An 18303-nucleotide genomic window follows, 5' to 3' on the forward strand; every position below is an offset into this window, starting at 1 on the left:
TATAAAGTGAATAAAAGCGTGTCTGCTGAAAAATTGATTGATGGTAGCATGAACGAAGTTTCTGCTGGCTGTGAAAGATGAGAATGAGAACATTGTTCTCTCCGTCGGGTTACATCTGCACAGTCTCGCAGCCTTCTCATTGATGGATAGGATAGAGCACGTTCTTAACAGTAAAACTTTAATATTAAAAAAGAGGGGAGGAATAAGACAGTTGTAATTTACACAATCCTTTGGATTTAATTCGGTAAATAAAGTAGAGAATGCATTTGAACAGTAAAAGAGTAGATTAAAAAATTAATTTCCTGAAGAATATGATTTTTAGTAGAAGATACAAAATCATTTTGCTTTGGTTTGGGTAAAGTTATTTGTTTTACTACATTAATAGCTTATTAATTAAAGGCTATTTTTAAGGTACAAATCTCTGTCATAAAACTACGTTCTATCGAATCCTCTTGCGTGCGATAACACGAAAAAGAGTTCGTGTTTCGTCTCATTTTAATAGATGGCGCGCGCTACTAGAATGGCCGCAGTGAAAACTACATGCTAATTCAGGTGGTAAACATTAAGCATTTCCAAAAATAATCGATTGCGATTATAATGATTATAATCAGATGTTAAATATAAGCAAAACATTAAGAATATCCAAAAATAATCGATTACGCAAAATTTATTTAATTAAGACTGTGAAATTACAGTTGCTTAATTAACATCTGATGCCTAATAAATACAGAAAACGAAGATTATTAAATTTTTTTAAAAAAACTTTAAAATAAAATATTTTAAAACTTTTAATCCAAAGGCTATTTCTGTTCGCACTAAAAATTACGAAATAAAATAATTGTATCACTTCTTCAACACGACACTCAAAGACTGCCAGTTGTTCTTAATATCTTTATGTTAATTTTAAAGCAACCAATAAATATAGATATTACGAGTAACTTCAATTTTTGAGTGTTGTGGTCAAGAAGTCATACAATTATTTTATTTTGTATTTTTAGTGCAAATCAAGCTAATAGAAATAAATGGCTTTTAGGTAAAAGAAATGTTTTTTATATTTTATTTTATTGTTATTCGAGTTAACAAAATCATTGCATTCAGAGTTTCTATACCATCCAGGCGAAATACCCCAAAGTCGAAATTTATTGTTCGTTTTCTGTAGAGAAATGTTTGAAGTAAGATTTGTTTGCTAAAGCTGACACACTTTTTTAAAAATAAGTTTACCGAAAAAAGTCAGGTTTAAGACTAACTTATTTTTTAAAATAACTTAAAGCTGACACATTTTTTTCTACTATCCAGTTCTTATCTGGCAACAAAACATAATTGATCTTGCAGAAATTATCTTAAAACTAGTGTGCTGCATAATGAGCCACATATGTCAACATTTTCTACATAAAAAATACAAATACAAATCAATGAAAATTATTTATTTCTGCATTTCTCGTTAAGTTCAATACTGCATGAAATGTTCTATTCCTAAATGGGGAAAGAGAAATGACTCAAGTATAATTTACATCTTTGTTAATTTTCAAACAGCAAATATTCGGCAAAAATGTTACTCATTATTACTAAAATAAATATTCGTTCGAAAATAACTTGTGTTAATCCAAAAGTAAAAATAAAATATGAATGGAAATTTCCGACATTTCAAATGAAATATTTTCGGCTCACTTAATAAAAACGATTATGAACAACAGCGACTATTAAGTTATCATTTACTACACAATCCCTTCCTTAAGTACTTCCTCTTTACAATATATTTATTATACCCGAATCTGATAGAAATAATTGGTGCAAGATCTGACGGCATACAAAAAGAAAAACTTGTCGGTCATTTTGACCCATGTTCTCATTTCTAATCATAGGCATATCTATCTTACATGTATTCTAATCGTAGCCCTGTCTTACGGGTTAATATATTCTCTACAGCTTCGTGATATGCTATAGCAAATATGTTAACCAGAAAGAATGGTTATTAGCACCCATTAGGTATTTATTTGAAATATTCCCACATTACTTAAAATGATGGTGATAGAAGCGGGCACAGACAGAAGATAAAAGAAAATTTTCTGATGACCGGTTTGTTGCTTGTATAAGACATAATGATTTAGTGTAATGCTAAGGTTCAAATTTGATTACAGTCATTTCTTTGATTATAGAATTTTAACTTGATTAGGCGAAAATTAAACAGTTTTTTATAGATTTATGCATATAACCCTCTCCAGATTGACTTAAGAATGATTCCTATCACTTTTTTTCTTTGTAATATACTGTATAACGAATATTATAAAGATTTAAGTAAATGTCTTTACTTTCTTGCACGAAGTAAAGGAAGTATTGTGTGATCGTGAAAAAGCGCTGTATGAAATGGTCTACAAAAAATCAAATGAAAGTTAATATTAGCAAAGCTATGTACCAAACTTTTGCCCTTGAATCATCCATTAATTGAAATTAACTTGAAGTATAAGTTAGAAGCATCCGGGAAACGAAGGGAGCAACTTATTTAGGAGTGAAATCTGACAGAAAGCTCTCTCGGCAGAGACATATTGATAACGTAATTCATAGAGTTCGAAAACGGCTAACATTGATTAAAGACGTAGAGGTAAAATGGACTTGTGGAAGAAAAACTTTAAATAAAACGCATAATTTATACGTCAAAACTTTAATTTGCTATTGTTGTGAGGCCCTGATTACCTGTAGCAATACAAATATATAAAAGTCTTTCAAAACCTGGCCCTGACGTTTGCTACTAGAGCTGTGGAAACCACTCCAATAGAGGCAGTGCTTACCCTCACAGGCAATAAACCATTAGAGGAAATTATTCAGGAGACAGCTTTAATACTATATGAGTAATTAATCAGATTTCTACCGACAAGGAGCCATGGAGAAATTATGATATCTCTAGATCTAGCAGATTGATGAATACAAATGGATTTTTGCAGAAAGTTTTAAAACTGAAATTAGACTACTCCCTCCTGGATGTTCCCACAGAAGACTTATTGAAGCCAACAAGTCCTATTGATCTAGAATCTATTAGAATTGAATGTTAATGGATGTATGCTAAAACAAAGTCATCATGAATCGATGGTGAATTAAACGTAGCTGCTGTGGAGACAATTTACTCCAGGTATCCAAAGAATAATTGACTTCACAAATATACTGATGGATCGAAAATATTCGACAAAGTTGGATCTGGCGTGTATTGACAGCTATTTGCTTTCTATTCTTCTTTTGGTCCATTTCGGCGCAACTTCGATGAAGAACTGGAGACAAATAGAGTTGCAACTGAACAAATTATGGTTAGAAATATCCAACTAAAAAATATTGTTATTCTATCAGACTCCCTTTCAGCTATGCGAGCGATTTCTGCACATAATGTACTCTTTATCTTCTTAATAAACTCTTTATCTTCTAGGTTCAAAAGAGATGACTATTGTCTTACAGTGGATCCCGACTCATGTTGAAATAACTGGAAATGAATGGGCTGATAAACTAGCTAAAAAAGGAACTGAAATTTTGCGGTCAAATAATAGTGGATTGCTATTGACATCAATGAAAAGAACAGTAAAAAATGCTCTGAGTAAATATTTTGACGTTAAATTACTTGAAGATATAAAGAATAAGAAGTGGAGGGATTCGATTTGCAATATCCCAGACTCTTCCAGATCTATCGCAGTTCCGGCGTTTCGTTTGAAGATCGGACATGATTGACTTGCTAAACATCTGCACCGCATTGGTATAGATGACAGTTCTTTGTAGTACTCAGAATTTTGAGAAGGGCAAAGATTATTTGCTAAAATATTTCTTGTTGAAGAAAGAAAAATCTATACAGTCGATATTGGTGGGCTAGAGAGTTTTCCAGTTTCGATTTAGTTATTGTTACTGTAATGAGGTTAATTACTGTTCTGTCTTTTTGTAATTCTATTTTTGTATTTTTATTCATACTCCAATCTCATGCATAGGGATCAATGATGTAGAATTAAGTGCCTTTGCAATTAAAAAAAATATAGTAAAAAATTTTAAAAAGCTAACATCTAACAATATATTTCATTAAAGCAAGCTACGGTAAGCATATTTCACAAGTGCACATCTGTGTAGCCACCGAGGGAGTGGCTTCTAAGATGGCCCAATGAGCATCCAGTAATATTTCTGTCGTGTCACATGACCTCTCGCACGCTTTAAGATTTAAGCAAGATGGTTGAAAAGACTTTGCCACGCAATTTTCTGTACATCGTCTATTTTTTCTGAAAATTTTCATTGCGAAGTTAGATCAAATATAAGCAATTATGAAGATTTCACTACCTGGTTGAAAGAATTTGAAATAAATACAAACACATGTTGGATACTCCGCAAAAACATTCATGCGAAATAGTACTTAATAAGTGATAAATAAGACGAAAGAAATATGTGATACACATCCGAGCCCAAATGCTATCTTTACATAAAACTATGCATATGAGAAAAATATTATTTACACCAGTTATGTATGTAAATAGAAGTCAGCCCTTTTTATTTCAGTCTATATGAAAAAGATGTTCTATAATAATAGCCAATGCAGAACTTTATTCAAAGTGAACTTCACTAATTTGCATTCGTAATTCACTAATTTGCATTTAGTCTGGTAAATTTCACATTTAATAACTGCTCACTCTTAAATATACTGTCTACACAAAAAATACTCATCAAACAGAATGAATTTATCTATTCACAACGAATATATTCAATTTATTCCCATATAAATTTTAATGTTAACAATGGATATAATCATATCATACACAATATGTATTCTGAATATTACACTTTCAAAATCAAAAGAATGCAGGCAGTGAAATAAGAAAACACTAGATTCATTGTAACACTTCCAGTCCTTCTCATCTTAATAAAAAATATAAAAAACTATACAAATGAATTCTTTTAATCCACATTTGTTATTAAATGCATAATATTCGAGGCTAATTGTAGTTTCAGTCATTTTCTCGGTGTAACGAGCAGTAATATGTCATGAACATCAATCCAAATATCAATGCGTAATAAAAATATCAATGCGTAATAAAAATCGCGAAAGTGAAATGTCAGCGATTAATTAAACTCATAAAACGAAAGCACAACGAGATTTTCTACTATTACGCCAAACATTTATAACTTCGAAACAAATGCATATTATAATGTAAACAACATACGCTCACATACATGAAGATTTAGCCTCACAAGAGCAGAAGAAGCTCATTGGTCCATTTTCGAAACCCCTCCCTCAGTGGCTACGCTGATGTGCACTTGTGAAATATGCCTACGGTAATGCTTATCAGCACTTTAACGCATATGCATATGCGTTTACGTATTACACTTTACAGCGCGTTCCTGCCACGAAAAAAGATCAAAATTCGAATCGCGATTTATACCCTTCAAATTGCCATTTACACCAAAGGCACGTAATTTCTCATTACTATAAAGACGAAAAATCAGAAGTCGAATCACCGTTAAAGACAGAATCTGAACAGTTTGAACTTATTCAAATTAAACTGCATTCCACCAAAATTAGAAAAACGATTGAATTTCGCTACATAAATATCTGTATATATAATTATACATAGTTTCAAAAGAGAATAAAATTTGAATTACATTTTAAATTACGCATGTTACTTAAAATGCTACTGTCATTTTTTATCTTTGATCACTGTTGTATGTATCACCAGTTTACTTTATTTCTCCCATTTTTCTAGGGTTTGTTAGGTAACTAAAACACAATCATTCTTCGCAGCATTTCTTTTTTAAATCCAGTATCTGGACTTTTCGTCGAAAATAGTCAGTTAGGTTCATTAGGTCATTTAGATTCAACGATAAATAAAATATTAATTTACTGCAGTTTTGAGAACAGGCAGGAAAAAACAATACATCAGAAACATATTTAGCAAACAATTATAAACCTTTTTAGGACACTATCTTCTCCAAACGTTGTAGACACATTAGGTATTTTTGGAAGCAGGCTAGCTGAATATTGAGCCACGACTTCGCCGGGAATCGAACCGCGGACCTCTGGAATACGCGCCCAGCGTGCAGACCACTACACCACGAACTCACGCCAAGAAGGTAGGAGAAATACCTTATATACTCCCCCCTTTTAAAGGGCGACTGGGTTTTTAGGGGACCCAATCGCCAAATCCTGGGTGTGGAGAAGCATCATCCACCACCCTTTTAGTTCGTTCGCCACTGTAGAGACATTAAGTATTCTTGCAAGCAGTCAAGATGAAAAATGAGCAACGCCTTCGCCGGGAATCAAACCGCGGATCTATGGAATACGCGCGCAGACCACTACATCACGAAGGCATGCCAAGAAGATGGAAGAAATACCTTATATACTTCCCCTTTTAAGGACGACTGGGGATTTTAGGGGAACCTATCGCAAAATCCTGGGTGTGGAGAATCATCATCCACCACCCTTTTAGTCCGGGCGCCAGTGTAGAGACATTAGGTATTTTTGGAAGCAGGCAAGATGAAAAATGAGCAACGCCTTCGCCGGGAATCAAACCGCGGACCTATGGAATACGCGCCACGAAGGCACGCCAAAACGGTGGGAGAAATACCTTATTACGTAACAAACAATGTGAAACTAACCACAACAGCTAGATCTTTTGCTGAGCACTTATCACCATTATTTTAATGATTTTTAAAAGTTACATACCTCCGAAATTAAATATTACTAGAAAATCGCACTACGAATAGAAATTTGAGAATTACGCCTTCAAGGGTCGAATTGGGAGAAATCTTCGTCGAAATTCATTTCAGGTTTGTCAAAGGATGGCCTCCTTAATGAACTTTTCTATCCATCAAATTCTACCTTAATGAGAATTTAATTGCCTACTCTGAGAGGATGCGAATGTTTAGCTCTGTAATGGTTTAATTTATTGAACGATCCTCATAAACAGAATACAGCAAAGTTGCGCGCAGATTCTGCTGGTCATTAACGGACACAAATAGTACAATCAAAACGACAATTCAGATAATTAGCAAGTAAGGGTAGGAAGAAGTCACTGAAATGTCTGAATTGTGAACAACAACAGGTATGCTAGAAGTTATAACGGTAAAAATGTAATTAAAATTTAGTAGCAATTATTTGTCAATGAACAGGAAGTACGGCTAAAGAATAAATACGCTACATTTAAACAGCAATTGTTGAACTGTTCCGAAATTTTTGTGTGTTTATTTTATAAGGTATTTATTCCGCTTCCCTAACGTGTCTTCGTGGTGTAGTGGTTCTGCACGCTGGGCCGGCATTCCAGAGGTCCGTGGTTCGATTCCCGGCGAAGGCGATTGCTCATTTTTCGTCTTGCCTGCTTCCAAAAAATATTTTATGTCTCTACAGTGGCGCCCGAACTAAAAAGGGTGTTGGGTCCCCTAAAAATCCCAGTCACCCTTTAAAAGGGGGAGTATATAAGGTATTTCTCCCGCCTTCCTAGCGTGCCTTCGTGGTGTAGTAGTTCTGCACGCTGGGCTGGTATTCTAGAAGCCCGTGGTTCGAATCTCGGCGAAGGCGATTGATCATTTTTCTTCTTGCCTGCTTCCAGGAAAAAAAAAAAAAAAAAAAACACCTAATGTCTCCACAATTTTACCTGGGCTTTTCTACCAGAACAGGAAGCTTTGGAATTGCGCTAGAATCTGGAATGGATTGCTTTTTTTACTTCCTTGTACGAAGTAAAAAGGAACTATTGTAATCGCGAAAAATTTCGGGTATCATATCTCAACGAAAATATCCATTTTAACCGCTATCGAATACAATTTAACGATGTTTTTGTGTGACTTCTGTATCTAAGGACAGAATAAAGGACTCTTTTTCTCAAGAAAACTATAAAACTGATTTAAAATGAATTCTGAAGAGGTGTTTTTTTTTTTTTTTTTTTTTTTTTTTCGTCTATACCTACGTACGTATGTATGTATCTATCTCGCATAACTCAAAGACGAGTAGCCTCAGAACGTTGAAATTTTGTATATAGGACTGCTATAACATGTAAATGTGCATCTCCCAGTTTGGTTGCAATCGGCCGCAGGAAAAGTATATAAATATATGTATATAGTATATACTCTGTTACTTGGCTCAGTGAGCTGAGTTTCTTTATTCTTATATGTTCGTAAATTGCACTTTTTTTTGATTGAATTATGCTGATCTTATATTCCGGTTAAGTTTTTTACGCCTTTAGTTAACCTGCATGCAATAATTGTGGAACTATCAACAATTTTAAAGTTTTTTAAGTGCGGCTAAGCCTAATTTTTGTTTAGCATAGCAGCCATATTTGTTTACATTTGAAACTTAGCAAAATAGTGGATTTCTTGCCAGTCTAGAGAAAATAAGCTGCGCAACAACAAAGTAATGTCTTCTTTCATTATTGCGAATTAAATTACGCTTAATTCATTCTGGAATTATCATTTAAGTTATTAGTTTGTTTTTGCTTAGAAACTGTAATTTTAATTTCAAAAATTTTTTTAATTGTTTTAACTCTACTAGGTGTTTTATGTTTTTCTGTATCCTTGAATTTTTAATGAAAATATTTTGAATTTTTACGTATTTTTGCCTTGACGCGAAGTGAGAATTGAATTAATTAGTAGCGCATGCGCATTTGGTAAGCGGCGCTGAATCGTCTGTGAAAAACTTTTTATTTTTTATTTGTTTCATTTCTTTTATACATCATTTTAGATTTATTGTAGTATTTGAATAGAGCATGTCTTCAGATGATATAATTCTTGTGTACTCTGAGTTATAAAATGAATGAGATGTAACGCTGTTAAGTGTACCTAGCGCCGAAGTGTCGCTATGGTAAATAAATGTAGTGAACTTTAAAGAGTGCATTTATTCTATAGTGGTTTATGCGCTATAAACGAAGTAGATTTAATTCGAAATTCGTTAACTGTTAAATCAATATGTTTAAATGAAATGCAGGAAAATTGGGTATAATTTAATATTCCGTACAAGGAAGTCACTGGTGGTACACATCAGATTTTTTAGTATATCCTTAATATTAATGTCGCCGCCCAGACGGTATAACGGTTAGGGGAAGCCGACTGCGATACCAAAGACCCTGGGTTCGAATCCCGGAGAGGGCATAGCTGTAACTGTCCGTAACCTCATAGAAGGCAAAAGTGGCCCACCTATTAGGTGCCTTCATAATAAAAAGTGACCATAACTTACGGCCTTAGTAACCAAGCCGAAATCGGATTTAGGCCCGCCATTACAGAGGGGAAAAAAATATTAATGCTATTTTATTTGGATTAAATTATGTGCCCAGTTATGCAGCTTTGTCTTTTATTACACAGTATGTAAGTTACAAACTATAGGCAAATTTACATTCCTCATATTCTCGAAATTGTTTTCAACGTTTATGGAACATTTTACGTTCTTCATTTTTATGAATTTTTTTAAAAATTTGAAAATGAAAGGGTTTGATGAATGTGAAGCAAGCATATTAGATACAACAAGAAATCAAAGAATATACAGATGGCTTCCTATAACGATGTCGAAATACCGCTGTTTTAAATACTGATGCTACCAGAAACCACATACAAATTAAAGAGCATTCAATATTGTGCAGTGATACTGCAAATGCCAATATCTCTAAGTATTTACAAATTCCATTAAAGCCAGTGCAATTACTAGGTAGTAAAATTTGCTTTACATAATAATATGAAAACAAAAACAGCTGAAATGTTTTTTTTAAAAAATAAGATAAATACATAATAAAACAATCTATGCACAAATGCACGCGAAGGGATATTGATTTACGGATATATAAATATATACGATCATTATGAATTTATTTCGTTTTATTTTTATTTTCATTTATTGCTTTTAAATTGAACCTTTTGACTAAGATGCATAAATGGTTTCTGAAATCAGTGGTACATACATATATACAGTGTTGTACTGAAGTAAATACGGGAGATAAAAGGATTACAAGTGTTTATTAATCAGCCGGGAATAAATTTCAAAATTAAAAATATTAGAAATTTTGTGTTTTGGAAAGCATAATTCTTTATACAGCAAGAGCTTAGGACTGAGCTGATTTTTCTAGAAAAAGAAAAAGCATTTAAAATACGTTTTTTATTTATTTATTTATTTTACTTTGTTGTTGTTGCTGTTACTGTTGTTTGTTGACCACTAAATTATTAAAATTAATACTATTAACTTTTTTTCTCTAAATTAGTCAAATTTAATACATTTTTACACTAAATTAGTCATATTTAAAATAAGTTAAAACTTTTCTTTCTATATTTTTATATCCTTAGAAAGAGCTATAATTCAGAGATGACGAACTTTTTAAGTAAATTTACTGTCTCATAAGCTTAAATTTCAGGGTAAAAGGTCTGTGCATACTTGCTATGTAGAGGTCTTTCGGACCCTAAACAAATAAATATCTTTTCCAAACACTTTTCAAATACATACCGAATCAGTCACAGAAATTATTAATAATTTCATTTAAATATTTCAAGTAAACAAAACTAAATAATAGTTTTATTTACTTGAACTATTTAATGTTAAAGTCTAGGTTAGGTTATTTCAGTATAGCAAAGCACTCAGAAGCAGTCTGCCTAAGTGGAGAACTTTCCAAAGGAAACTGATGGCATTCACGTAACACATGGGGGAAAACATGGACACCAACAAGGCAAGCTAGCCTGTTTGCTTGGGCTCGAACCCAGGTCGAAATATTAATATTCAGCGGTCGCAACCACAAAGCCATTAGTGGAGGCATTATCAGGTACTACAGCATACTTAGATTCCTGAAAGCTTAGAATGGTTTGCGATTATATATGAGCGATACTTATTTTAAGTACGTACTACTTTTATTAGTAAAGTTCATTTAAATGTCACATATTATATACTTATGATATGAAATTTTTATTTCGGCGTTGCAACATATATTTTTGGCACAAAAATTTATTGATATTTGTACCATTAATATACTAGATGCTTCATAATTACTTTAGATTTTTTTGGGGGATAATGAGCGGCTAGAACCAAAAAATTACGTTTACGTAATATTTTAAAACATCTATGAATATTTGTGCTTGTGACATTTGAACAAACGAAAGAGAAGTTGCATTTCAAAAATTATTCCTCATATCTTGGCATAATATTGTAGTAGGGGAGTTGAAGATGCTAAATAACAGTTCCAACTTTGTTTTCCACACCACAGAACATTTAATAAAGATAATCAGAAAAGGTACAAATTAGATTAAATACAAGTGCCGTTTGATACAAAGAGGATTATGATAGCTTTTACCAGTCTTATCACATAACCGATTAGTGCCTACTCGCATTTGCTGATGTATTAAACAGTACAGTCCAATTTACCACCTTCGCGTGGAAAACTACAGTTCCTTATTCTACACCTTCACGTGCAGCTCACCACCTTCGCGTGGGATAGCACAAGAGTCTCTCTGTCTATGTCATACTCATCTTTCACCTCGCTGCTGGCGCATCGGTGAGGCCCTCTGGTGGTTGTGTCGCACTTACGGATACTACAGTTCGGCCTTCCTGACGCTTTTTCGTCCTCGAAAACACGGATCAGCAACACTGGAACATCAAGACAGCACCTGAAAATAAATTTAAAAAAAAAACAAAAGAAAAGGGAAAAAAAAACAAAAAGAAAAGTGCGGAAGAACCACACATGGTTTTATATAGTAGAAGTCCACGGCTTCATGAGATCAGCTGCTGTAGTGGTACATCCAGGACCTTCATGGTGTCCCACTTTTTCCACCTGGTAACGATCTTTGCCTTTCCTCGCTGTTACACGATATGGACCGAAGAACTTTGGCCTTAACTTTAGACCACCTCCATATTGCGTTCTTTGTATGGCAACTAAGTCGTTCACACTGTATACTTGTGCCTCTTTCCTCTTTTTGTTGTATGTTTTTCTATTCTCTTCCTGAATTTTTAGAATGTTTTTTCTTGCTTCTTCTCTCATATCTTCTCGATCTTTCATCATAGTATTTCTTTCTTCTTCTTCAAGAATTTCCATAATCTTTAAGTCCTCTCGATTTCTCATTTTAACACCAGTGAGAAGCTCAAATGGAGAACTCTTTGTGCTTCTGCTCTTAGTGCTGTTTAAGATCCTTTGTACATCGCCAACATATTTGTACCACTTGGTTGGATCATGTATGGATAATTTAGATAGGACTGGAATCAGAGTGAGATGAATTCTTTCCACTTGTCCATTTCCTCTAGGAACGCCTGTAGTTGTAAATATGTGCTGGATCTTCTCTTGATTACAGTAATCTTCAAAGTCTTTAGAGGTAAACGCCGTACCTTTGTCACTTATAATTCTCAAAGGATTACCGAAAGTTAATTGTTGCAGTTTCAGCTTCTGCAATGCCTCTTGAGCTGATGTAGACTTTACTGGATAGAGCCATACGAACTTTGTGAATGCATCAACCACGGTTAAGATGTGATTGTAGTTCTTATTTGTCGAAGGTAATGGTCCTATAAAATCGATATGAAAAGTGCTCAAAGGGATACTATCTTTTGGTATGGGATTCAACAACCCTTCGCTCTTACCTCGTTTTCTGTCGCACAAAATACATTCTACACAATTTGAAATAACTTGCTCAATTCGTTTTCTAAGGTTAGGAATATAAAAGTCGGTTTTCAGCAGATCTTCTGTTTTAGACACTGCGAAATGTCCCTTGTTGTGGATACTACGTATGATTTCTAGCTCTAATACTTCGGGTACCACAAGTAACTCATGACCTCTGTCAAACTTGTATAATACTCCATTTTTCACTAGAAAATCTTTCTTTAGTCCTTGCTCGACTAAGGATTTTAGCAACTGGAGACGCTCATCACTTCTTTGCGCAGCTGCAATTTTGGCTGTAATTTCTCCCTGAGAACAAGTAACCATCATGACCGCGTTCCTACTTAGTGAATCCACATGCTTCATTTGTTGCCCAGATCTGTGAACAATTTCATAGTCAAATTCTTCTAGAAGTAACGCCCATCTCGCCACTTTAGGAGTTAGATCTTTCTTAAACATGGTCTTCTGGAAAGCATCGCAATCCGTAACTATCCTGACCTTAGATCCTAAAAGGTAATTCCTGAATTTCTTTACAGCTTCTAATATAGCTAAAACTTCAAGCTCATAACTAGATAGCTTCTCTTGTTGGAGACTCGTTTTTTTACTCATGAAGTAAATGGGGTGTAACTGTCCATCATCTGACTTTTGTAGCAATACAGCGCCGAAACCATGACTGCTTGCGTCTGTATGCAATTCTAATGGTGCTCCTTGTTTAAAAATATGAAGAACCGGACTTGTGGATAAAAGTTCTTTCAATTTATTAAATGCATCTTTTTGTTCAGGCCCAAATTTGAATTCTGCTCCGTTACGAAGAAGATCACTTAATGGTTTCGCTATTTTTGAATAATTGGCAATAAATTTCCTAAAATACCCAGTAAGGCCCAAGAAACTTTGAATCTGCTTAAGGTTTTTGGGTTCCGGGAAATTTTGAACAGCCCTGGTTTTTTCAGTAGAGGGGCGAATTGTACCATCCTCAATAACATACCCGAGAAATTCTATTTTTCTTTTCAAAAATTGGCATTTCTTAAAATTAATCTCCAAACCATATTCTTTGGCTACTTCTAAAACGTATTTCAACTTTTCTAAGCCTTCTTTCTCATTTCGTGCTGGAATAATAAAATCGTCCATGTAAGTAACAACAGTGTCATCCCGAATTAAATCTCTAAACACATTATAAATAAATCTTTGAAACACACTAGGGGACGTGCACAAACCAAAAGGTGCTTTTAGAAATTCGTACAAGCCTGAATGAGTAATAAATGCCAAATATTTAGTGCAGTTTTCCTCAACTGGAACATGAAAAAAACCATTCTTTAAGTCTAATGTCGAAAAAACCTTTGCTTCACCTAAACGATCTAAAACTTCTTCTACTTGTGCCATAGGAAAAGAATCCTTAACTATTTTTTTATTTAACTGCCTAAAGTCAACACAAATTCGTGTCTTGCCCGATTTTTTCCTACACAAAACAATTGGCGAAGCATATTCTGAACACGACGGCTTTATAATCCCATCCTTTAACCATTCATCTATTTGATTATCAACAATTTTTTGATCAGCAAAAGGAATTCTCCTCGAACGCTGAGAAACTGGAATATCATCTTTTAATATTACTTTCATTTTTAAGTCTGTACTGCGCGGCTTTTCTAACGGTTTATACTCATTAATAAGAGTGGAAACGGTATTGCGTAATCCTTCATCTTTAATATGCCATAAATCTGTTTCGCTGTCTCCCTCAATGGCTGCAGAAATAAAAGACAAAAAATTCCTTTCCGAAGAGACGGAATCATTTTCATATTGCGTAATCATCACCTGGTCACAACAGATCATTTTTAGACAGAAAGGGGGGAAAATACAGTCTGTTATCAATTCATCAACTATCGCTGCTTCAATCTCTTTTTGTTTTTTGCTTTCGCATAAAGAAAAAATAAACTTAGCCGTTTCCGCTTTAACCACGTGACCAAACGAACTTTTGAGTTCTATATATCCAGTTGATAATTTATTCGGAAAAAGGGATTTCTTTACAACTATCAATTCACTTCCAGAATCTATTAAACATTTTACTTTTTTACCATCAATCAACAGTTCAATAAATTCTAACTTATTTCTAGCTGCATTATCCGAGTCAATCTCTAACCCAGATACCTTTTTTGGAGACAAACTTTCCTCCTTTCCTAACCGTTTGGGACAATTTCTAGCAAAATGAAATAATTCCCCTTTACTCCCACAAACATAGCAAATACGTTCTGGTTTACTACTGCCCTGATTTACAAACTTCCCTGAATCCTTGAAATTGCTCTGAGCTTTTCTAAGATTGTTTTTGGAAAAATTAAGCTTTTTATTTTCTGGAGTTTCGATTCGTGTGTTATTGGTATCAACTAAAGATTTACCCCTGGATGAATAAAATAAATCACATTCTCTTCCCAATTGATTAGGTGGGAACCAACTTTGACCCTCCCGAACACTAATATGTTCCTTTGTTTTAGAATCAAGAGTTTCATACAACTTATCAGATACAATAAGATCACACAATTTCTTAAAGTCATCTACCTCTCTTAACTTGCAATAATAATTGAAAGTTGCACTGAGTCGAGACGCGAACTGAACATGTGATTCAGATGAATGTCTCTGCGCATTTTTAAAATTGTTCAAACACTCACGCGGTGTTGGCTGAAATTCTTTCAAGATTAGAGTTTTTAATTTATCATAATCCGCGATTTCTTGTTCAGAAACATACGTTAGAACATTATTACATTTATCACCTAATATATTAATCAACACTTCTGATTTTAACTCCACTGGTACACTTTTAGTAGTAAAAGCTTTCTCAAGTGACTGAAAAAACAAATGCATAGCTTCCGGTTTCTGAGGTACAGCTATAGTTAGTGTTTTGACGCTTTTAATAATATCTTCAACACTAGTCTGCGCGTTTCTTCTATCACTCGATAATGATTGTGATTTTAAACTTTCTAATTCAATCTGCTTCTCAATTTGAGCTAATTTAAGACGTTCGATCTCTAACAAATAGTGTTCATTACTTGTTTTAGGCGTCCGATCCTCTGCGATCGACTTGACGACGCCACGAACAAATTCAACGTTCGTTTTGAAAACATCAGAATTTTCGATAATTCTTCTAATTTCAGCTTTTTGAGCATTTTCTGGAACAGTCTGTCCAATTTGTTCCGCAATTATTATTAAATCACTTTTCTTTAAATTATTTAGGAAACTCATTTTAAAAACGAAACAAAAGTATCACTATCTTCAAGAAAGAAATAAAGCAAAGTTTTCACAGTACCTTCTCTGAAGTATCCAAATATCCAAATATCCCGGACAGGCCCCCAGATTTTCTGTAGTAGGGGAGTTGAAGATGCTAAATAACAGTTCCAACTTTGTTTTCCACACCACAGAACATTTAATAAAGATAATCAGAAAAGGTACAAATTAGATTAAATACAAGTGCCGTTTGATACAAAGAGGATTATGATAGCTTTTACCAGTCTTATCACATAACCGATTAGTGCCTACTCGCATTTGCTGATGTATTAAACAGTACAGTCCAATTTACCACCTTCGCGTGGAAAACTACAGTTCCTTATTCTACACCTTCACGTGCAGCTCACCACCTTCGCGTGGGATAGCACAATAGTCTCTCTGTCTATGTCATACTCATCTTTCACCTCGCTGCTGGCGCATCGGTGAGGCCCTCTGGTGGTTGTGTCGCACTTACGGATACTACAATATGTTATACTAATAATAAATATTTTGATAAAATGTACACGAATTCTTTCTTATTGATAATTTTCTCTTGAATTTGAAATAGCATTAAGATATAGGACTCTATTAATGTCCAGAATATATCCGAAATATGGATTATCATTTTTCAAACGCTTCTGCATTTTGTATTTTTGTGTTTAATTTTTAACGGGATAAAAATAACCAAAAGTGCCTTTAAAATTCCTTTTATTTTTTCGCCATACAAGCTTTTATTCCTGGCAGTTAAATATAATCACCAAAATGTCCTAAAATAGAAGAAAAGCGGAAGTTATTCTATTCCTTTTAAAAAAGTAATTCAATTCATTACGGTGCGGTTTCACCATAATACATTCATACTACTAATCTAGGTTATTTGCATTGCGAAAAAAGTAACATCAATACAGCAAATTTTAAACAAAAAGAAAAAAAATTAAACGCATAACAAACTTTAGAGAATAAATTTTTTTATTTAAGGTGGAGAAGGGCTCTCTTTAAACATAGACAGGATTGTCTTTTCCCTTCTATTCACCGAATAAAAGGAGGGAGAGCATGGCAAAAGAGGGTGTTTTAAACGATGATGATCTTCACTTACGCATCTTCAGGTTTTTTGCCATTAATTTATTTGGTTATTGGTCAATATAGAATATATTGTCAATAATATTGTGTTTTATTCATTGCAGTAAATGATTATTACAGCGAAGTTTCCAAAGCTCCGATTTTTAAGGTAAAAAATTAAATTTGCAAATTTCTATATAAAAATAACATTGCTACATTAGGAAATAAAATCTAAGTTGCTATGAAAAAAAATTATGTTGCTATGTTAATACATGTTGATATACAAAAATTAGAATTTCCTTCCACATATTCGCATACAATGTATCTCATGAATGTTTTACAAACGTAATTATTCCCTTTCTTAAAATATCTATTCGACAAAATAGAGTAAAATTAGAATTTTTATTGGAAGAAGCGAAGACTTTATAGAAATGCTTTTGAAAAGAATCTGTCAAAAGTCATTTCCTCCATACAAGAGAAATATTTGATATCAAATTGATAAAAATAAAAAATGAAAAAGTTCAATAAGAATAGTATTAGAATTATGATTATTAATTAAAGCTGGCAGATTTTCTGAACATGGAGGGGACGTATTAGATACATTTTTGCTGCAAGTGTTGCGCTATGTTTTTAGGTCAGTTGAATTTAGCTTCAGTGGATATCTGACGTTGAAAGTTTTAGGGAAATTTTATTCCCTAGCTAAAGAATTTTTTTGAATGATTTAAATAAAATAATATAAATTTTTGAATAATTAAATAATAATTTTTTTTGAATAATAAATTAAATTGAAATGAATGGTTAGCGGAGCAACAGCGATCGACAATTTAAGATTTATTAACTCCTCCTTTTTTGCAGTTTTTTTCCCCGATCAAAGTATTTAAGTGAGTTACTTCAAGCAAAAAGACGCAGAATTTTTGAGGGGGTGGGGAGGAGGCTAAAAGCTTATGTATTACTGTAGAAGCCTGTTTTAAATAATTCTCAATTCACTTACTTCTTAAATAATTTTTAACACGGATTTCAGCGTAGATGGGTCGTTATTCTCCCTACTTGTTTTGAGTAATTGGTGAATGGTGAAAACTATTATAAGATTGAGCTGCTCGAAAATATACCACGCAATAAATTCACATCTTACTATAACGCGTCTCGATGCACTCGAGTATTATTAACACTGCAAGCAAATAACGCAGTCACTGATGAAACTCTAAGCCAGGGCTTCCTAAACATTTTTTAGTCGCGATTCCTTTTTGACACTGAGATTTTTTTCCGACCCCTGGACCCCATAATATTTACGAAAATTTTGTGGGACCCCCATAAGTATTGTGCAAATCCGATACACGCCTGATTGAAACTGTTTCACTTGTACTGTAATATACTATTGCAGTTTTAGGTCATTAACTTTAATTTCTAATTTTAAGACATAGAACAATGTGAAATTTTAAATAAG

At 33.6% G+C, this 18303-nt stretch overlaps 2 protein-coding genes and 1 non-coding gene across 6 annotated transcripts in view; 2 read left to right on the forward strand and 1 right to left on the reverse strand.

Moving 5' to 3' along the window:
- LOC118185850 (tetraspanin-9-like) overlaps window positions 1–18303 on the forward strand; it is a 367713-nt gene that overhangs the window by 164930 nt on the left and 184480 nt on the right. The gene's annotated exons all lie outside the window — the stretch shown is intronic.
- LOC118191787 (uncharacterized) overlaps window positions 1–18303 on the reverse strand; it is a 426838-nt gene that overhangs the window by 115162 nt on the left and 293373 nt on the right. The window contains exon 12 of one of the 3 annotated variants that reach the window (XM_085819194.1): window positions 16501–16570. The exons of the other annotated variants lie outside the window; for them this stretch is intronic. Coding sequence (XP_085675320.1) covers window positions 16535–16570 — 36 coding nt within the window. The 3' untranslated portion in view covers window positions 16501–16534. Of the gene's footprint in view, window positions 1–16500; window positions 16571–18303 lie in introns of those variants that run through there. 3 annotated transcript variants of the gene reach the window in all.
- TRNAA-GGC (transfer RNA alanine (anticodon GGC)) lies at window positions 7231–7304 on the forward strand. The gene has a single exon. It is a non-coding gene; the product is annotated as a tRNA-Ala (tRNA).

Source organism: Stegodyphus dumicola, chromosome 6 (genome assembly GCF_044657685.1).
Source record: "Stegodyphus dumicola isolate Sdum_Otavi_A_Nest chromosome 6, ASM4465768v1".
NCBI lineage: Eukaryota > Metazoa > Arthropoda > Arachnida > Araneae > Eresidae > Stegodyphus > Stegodyphus dumicola.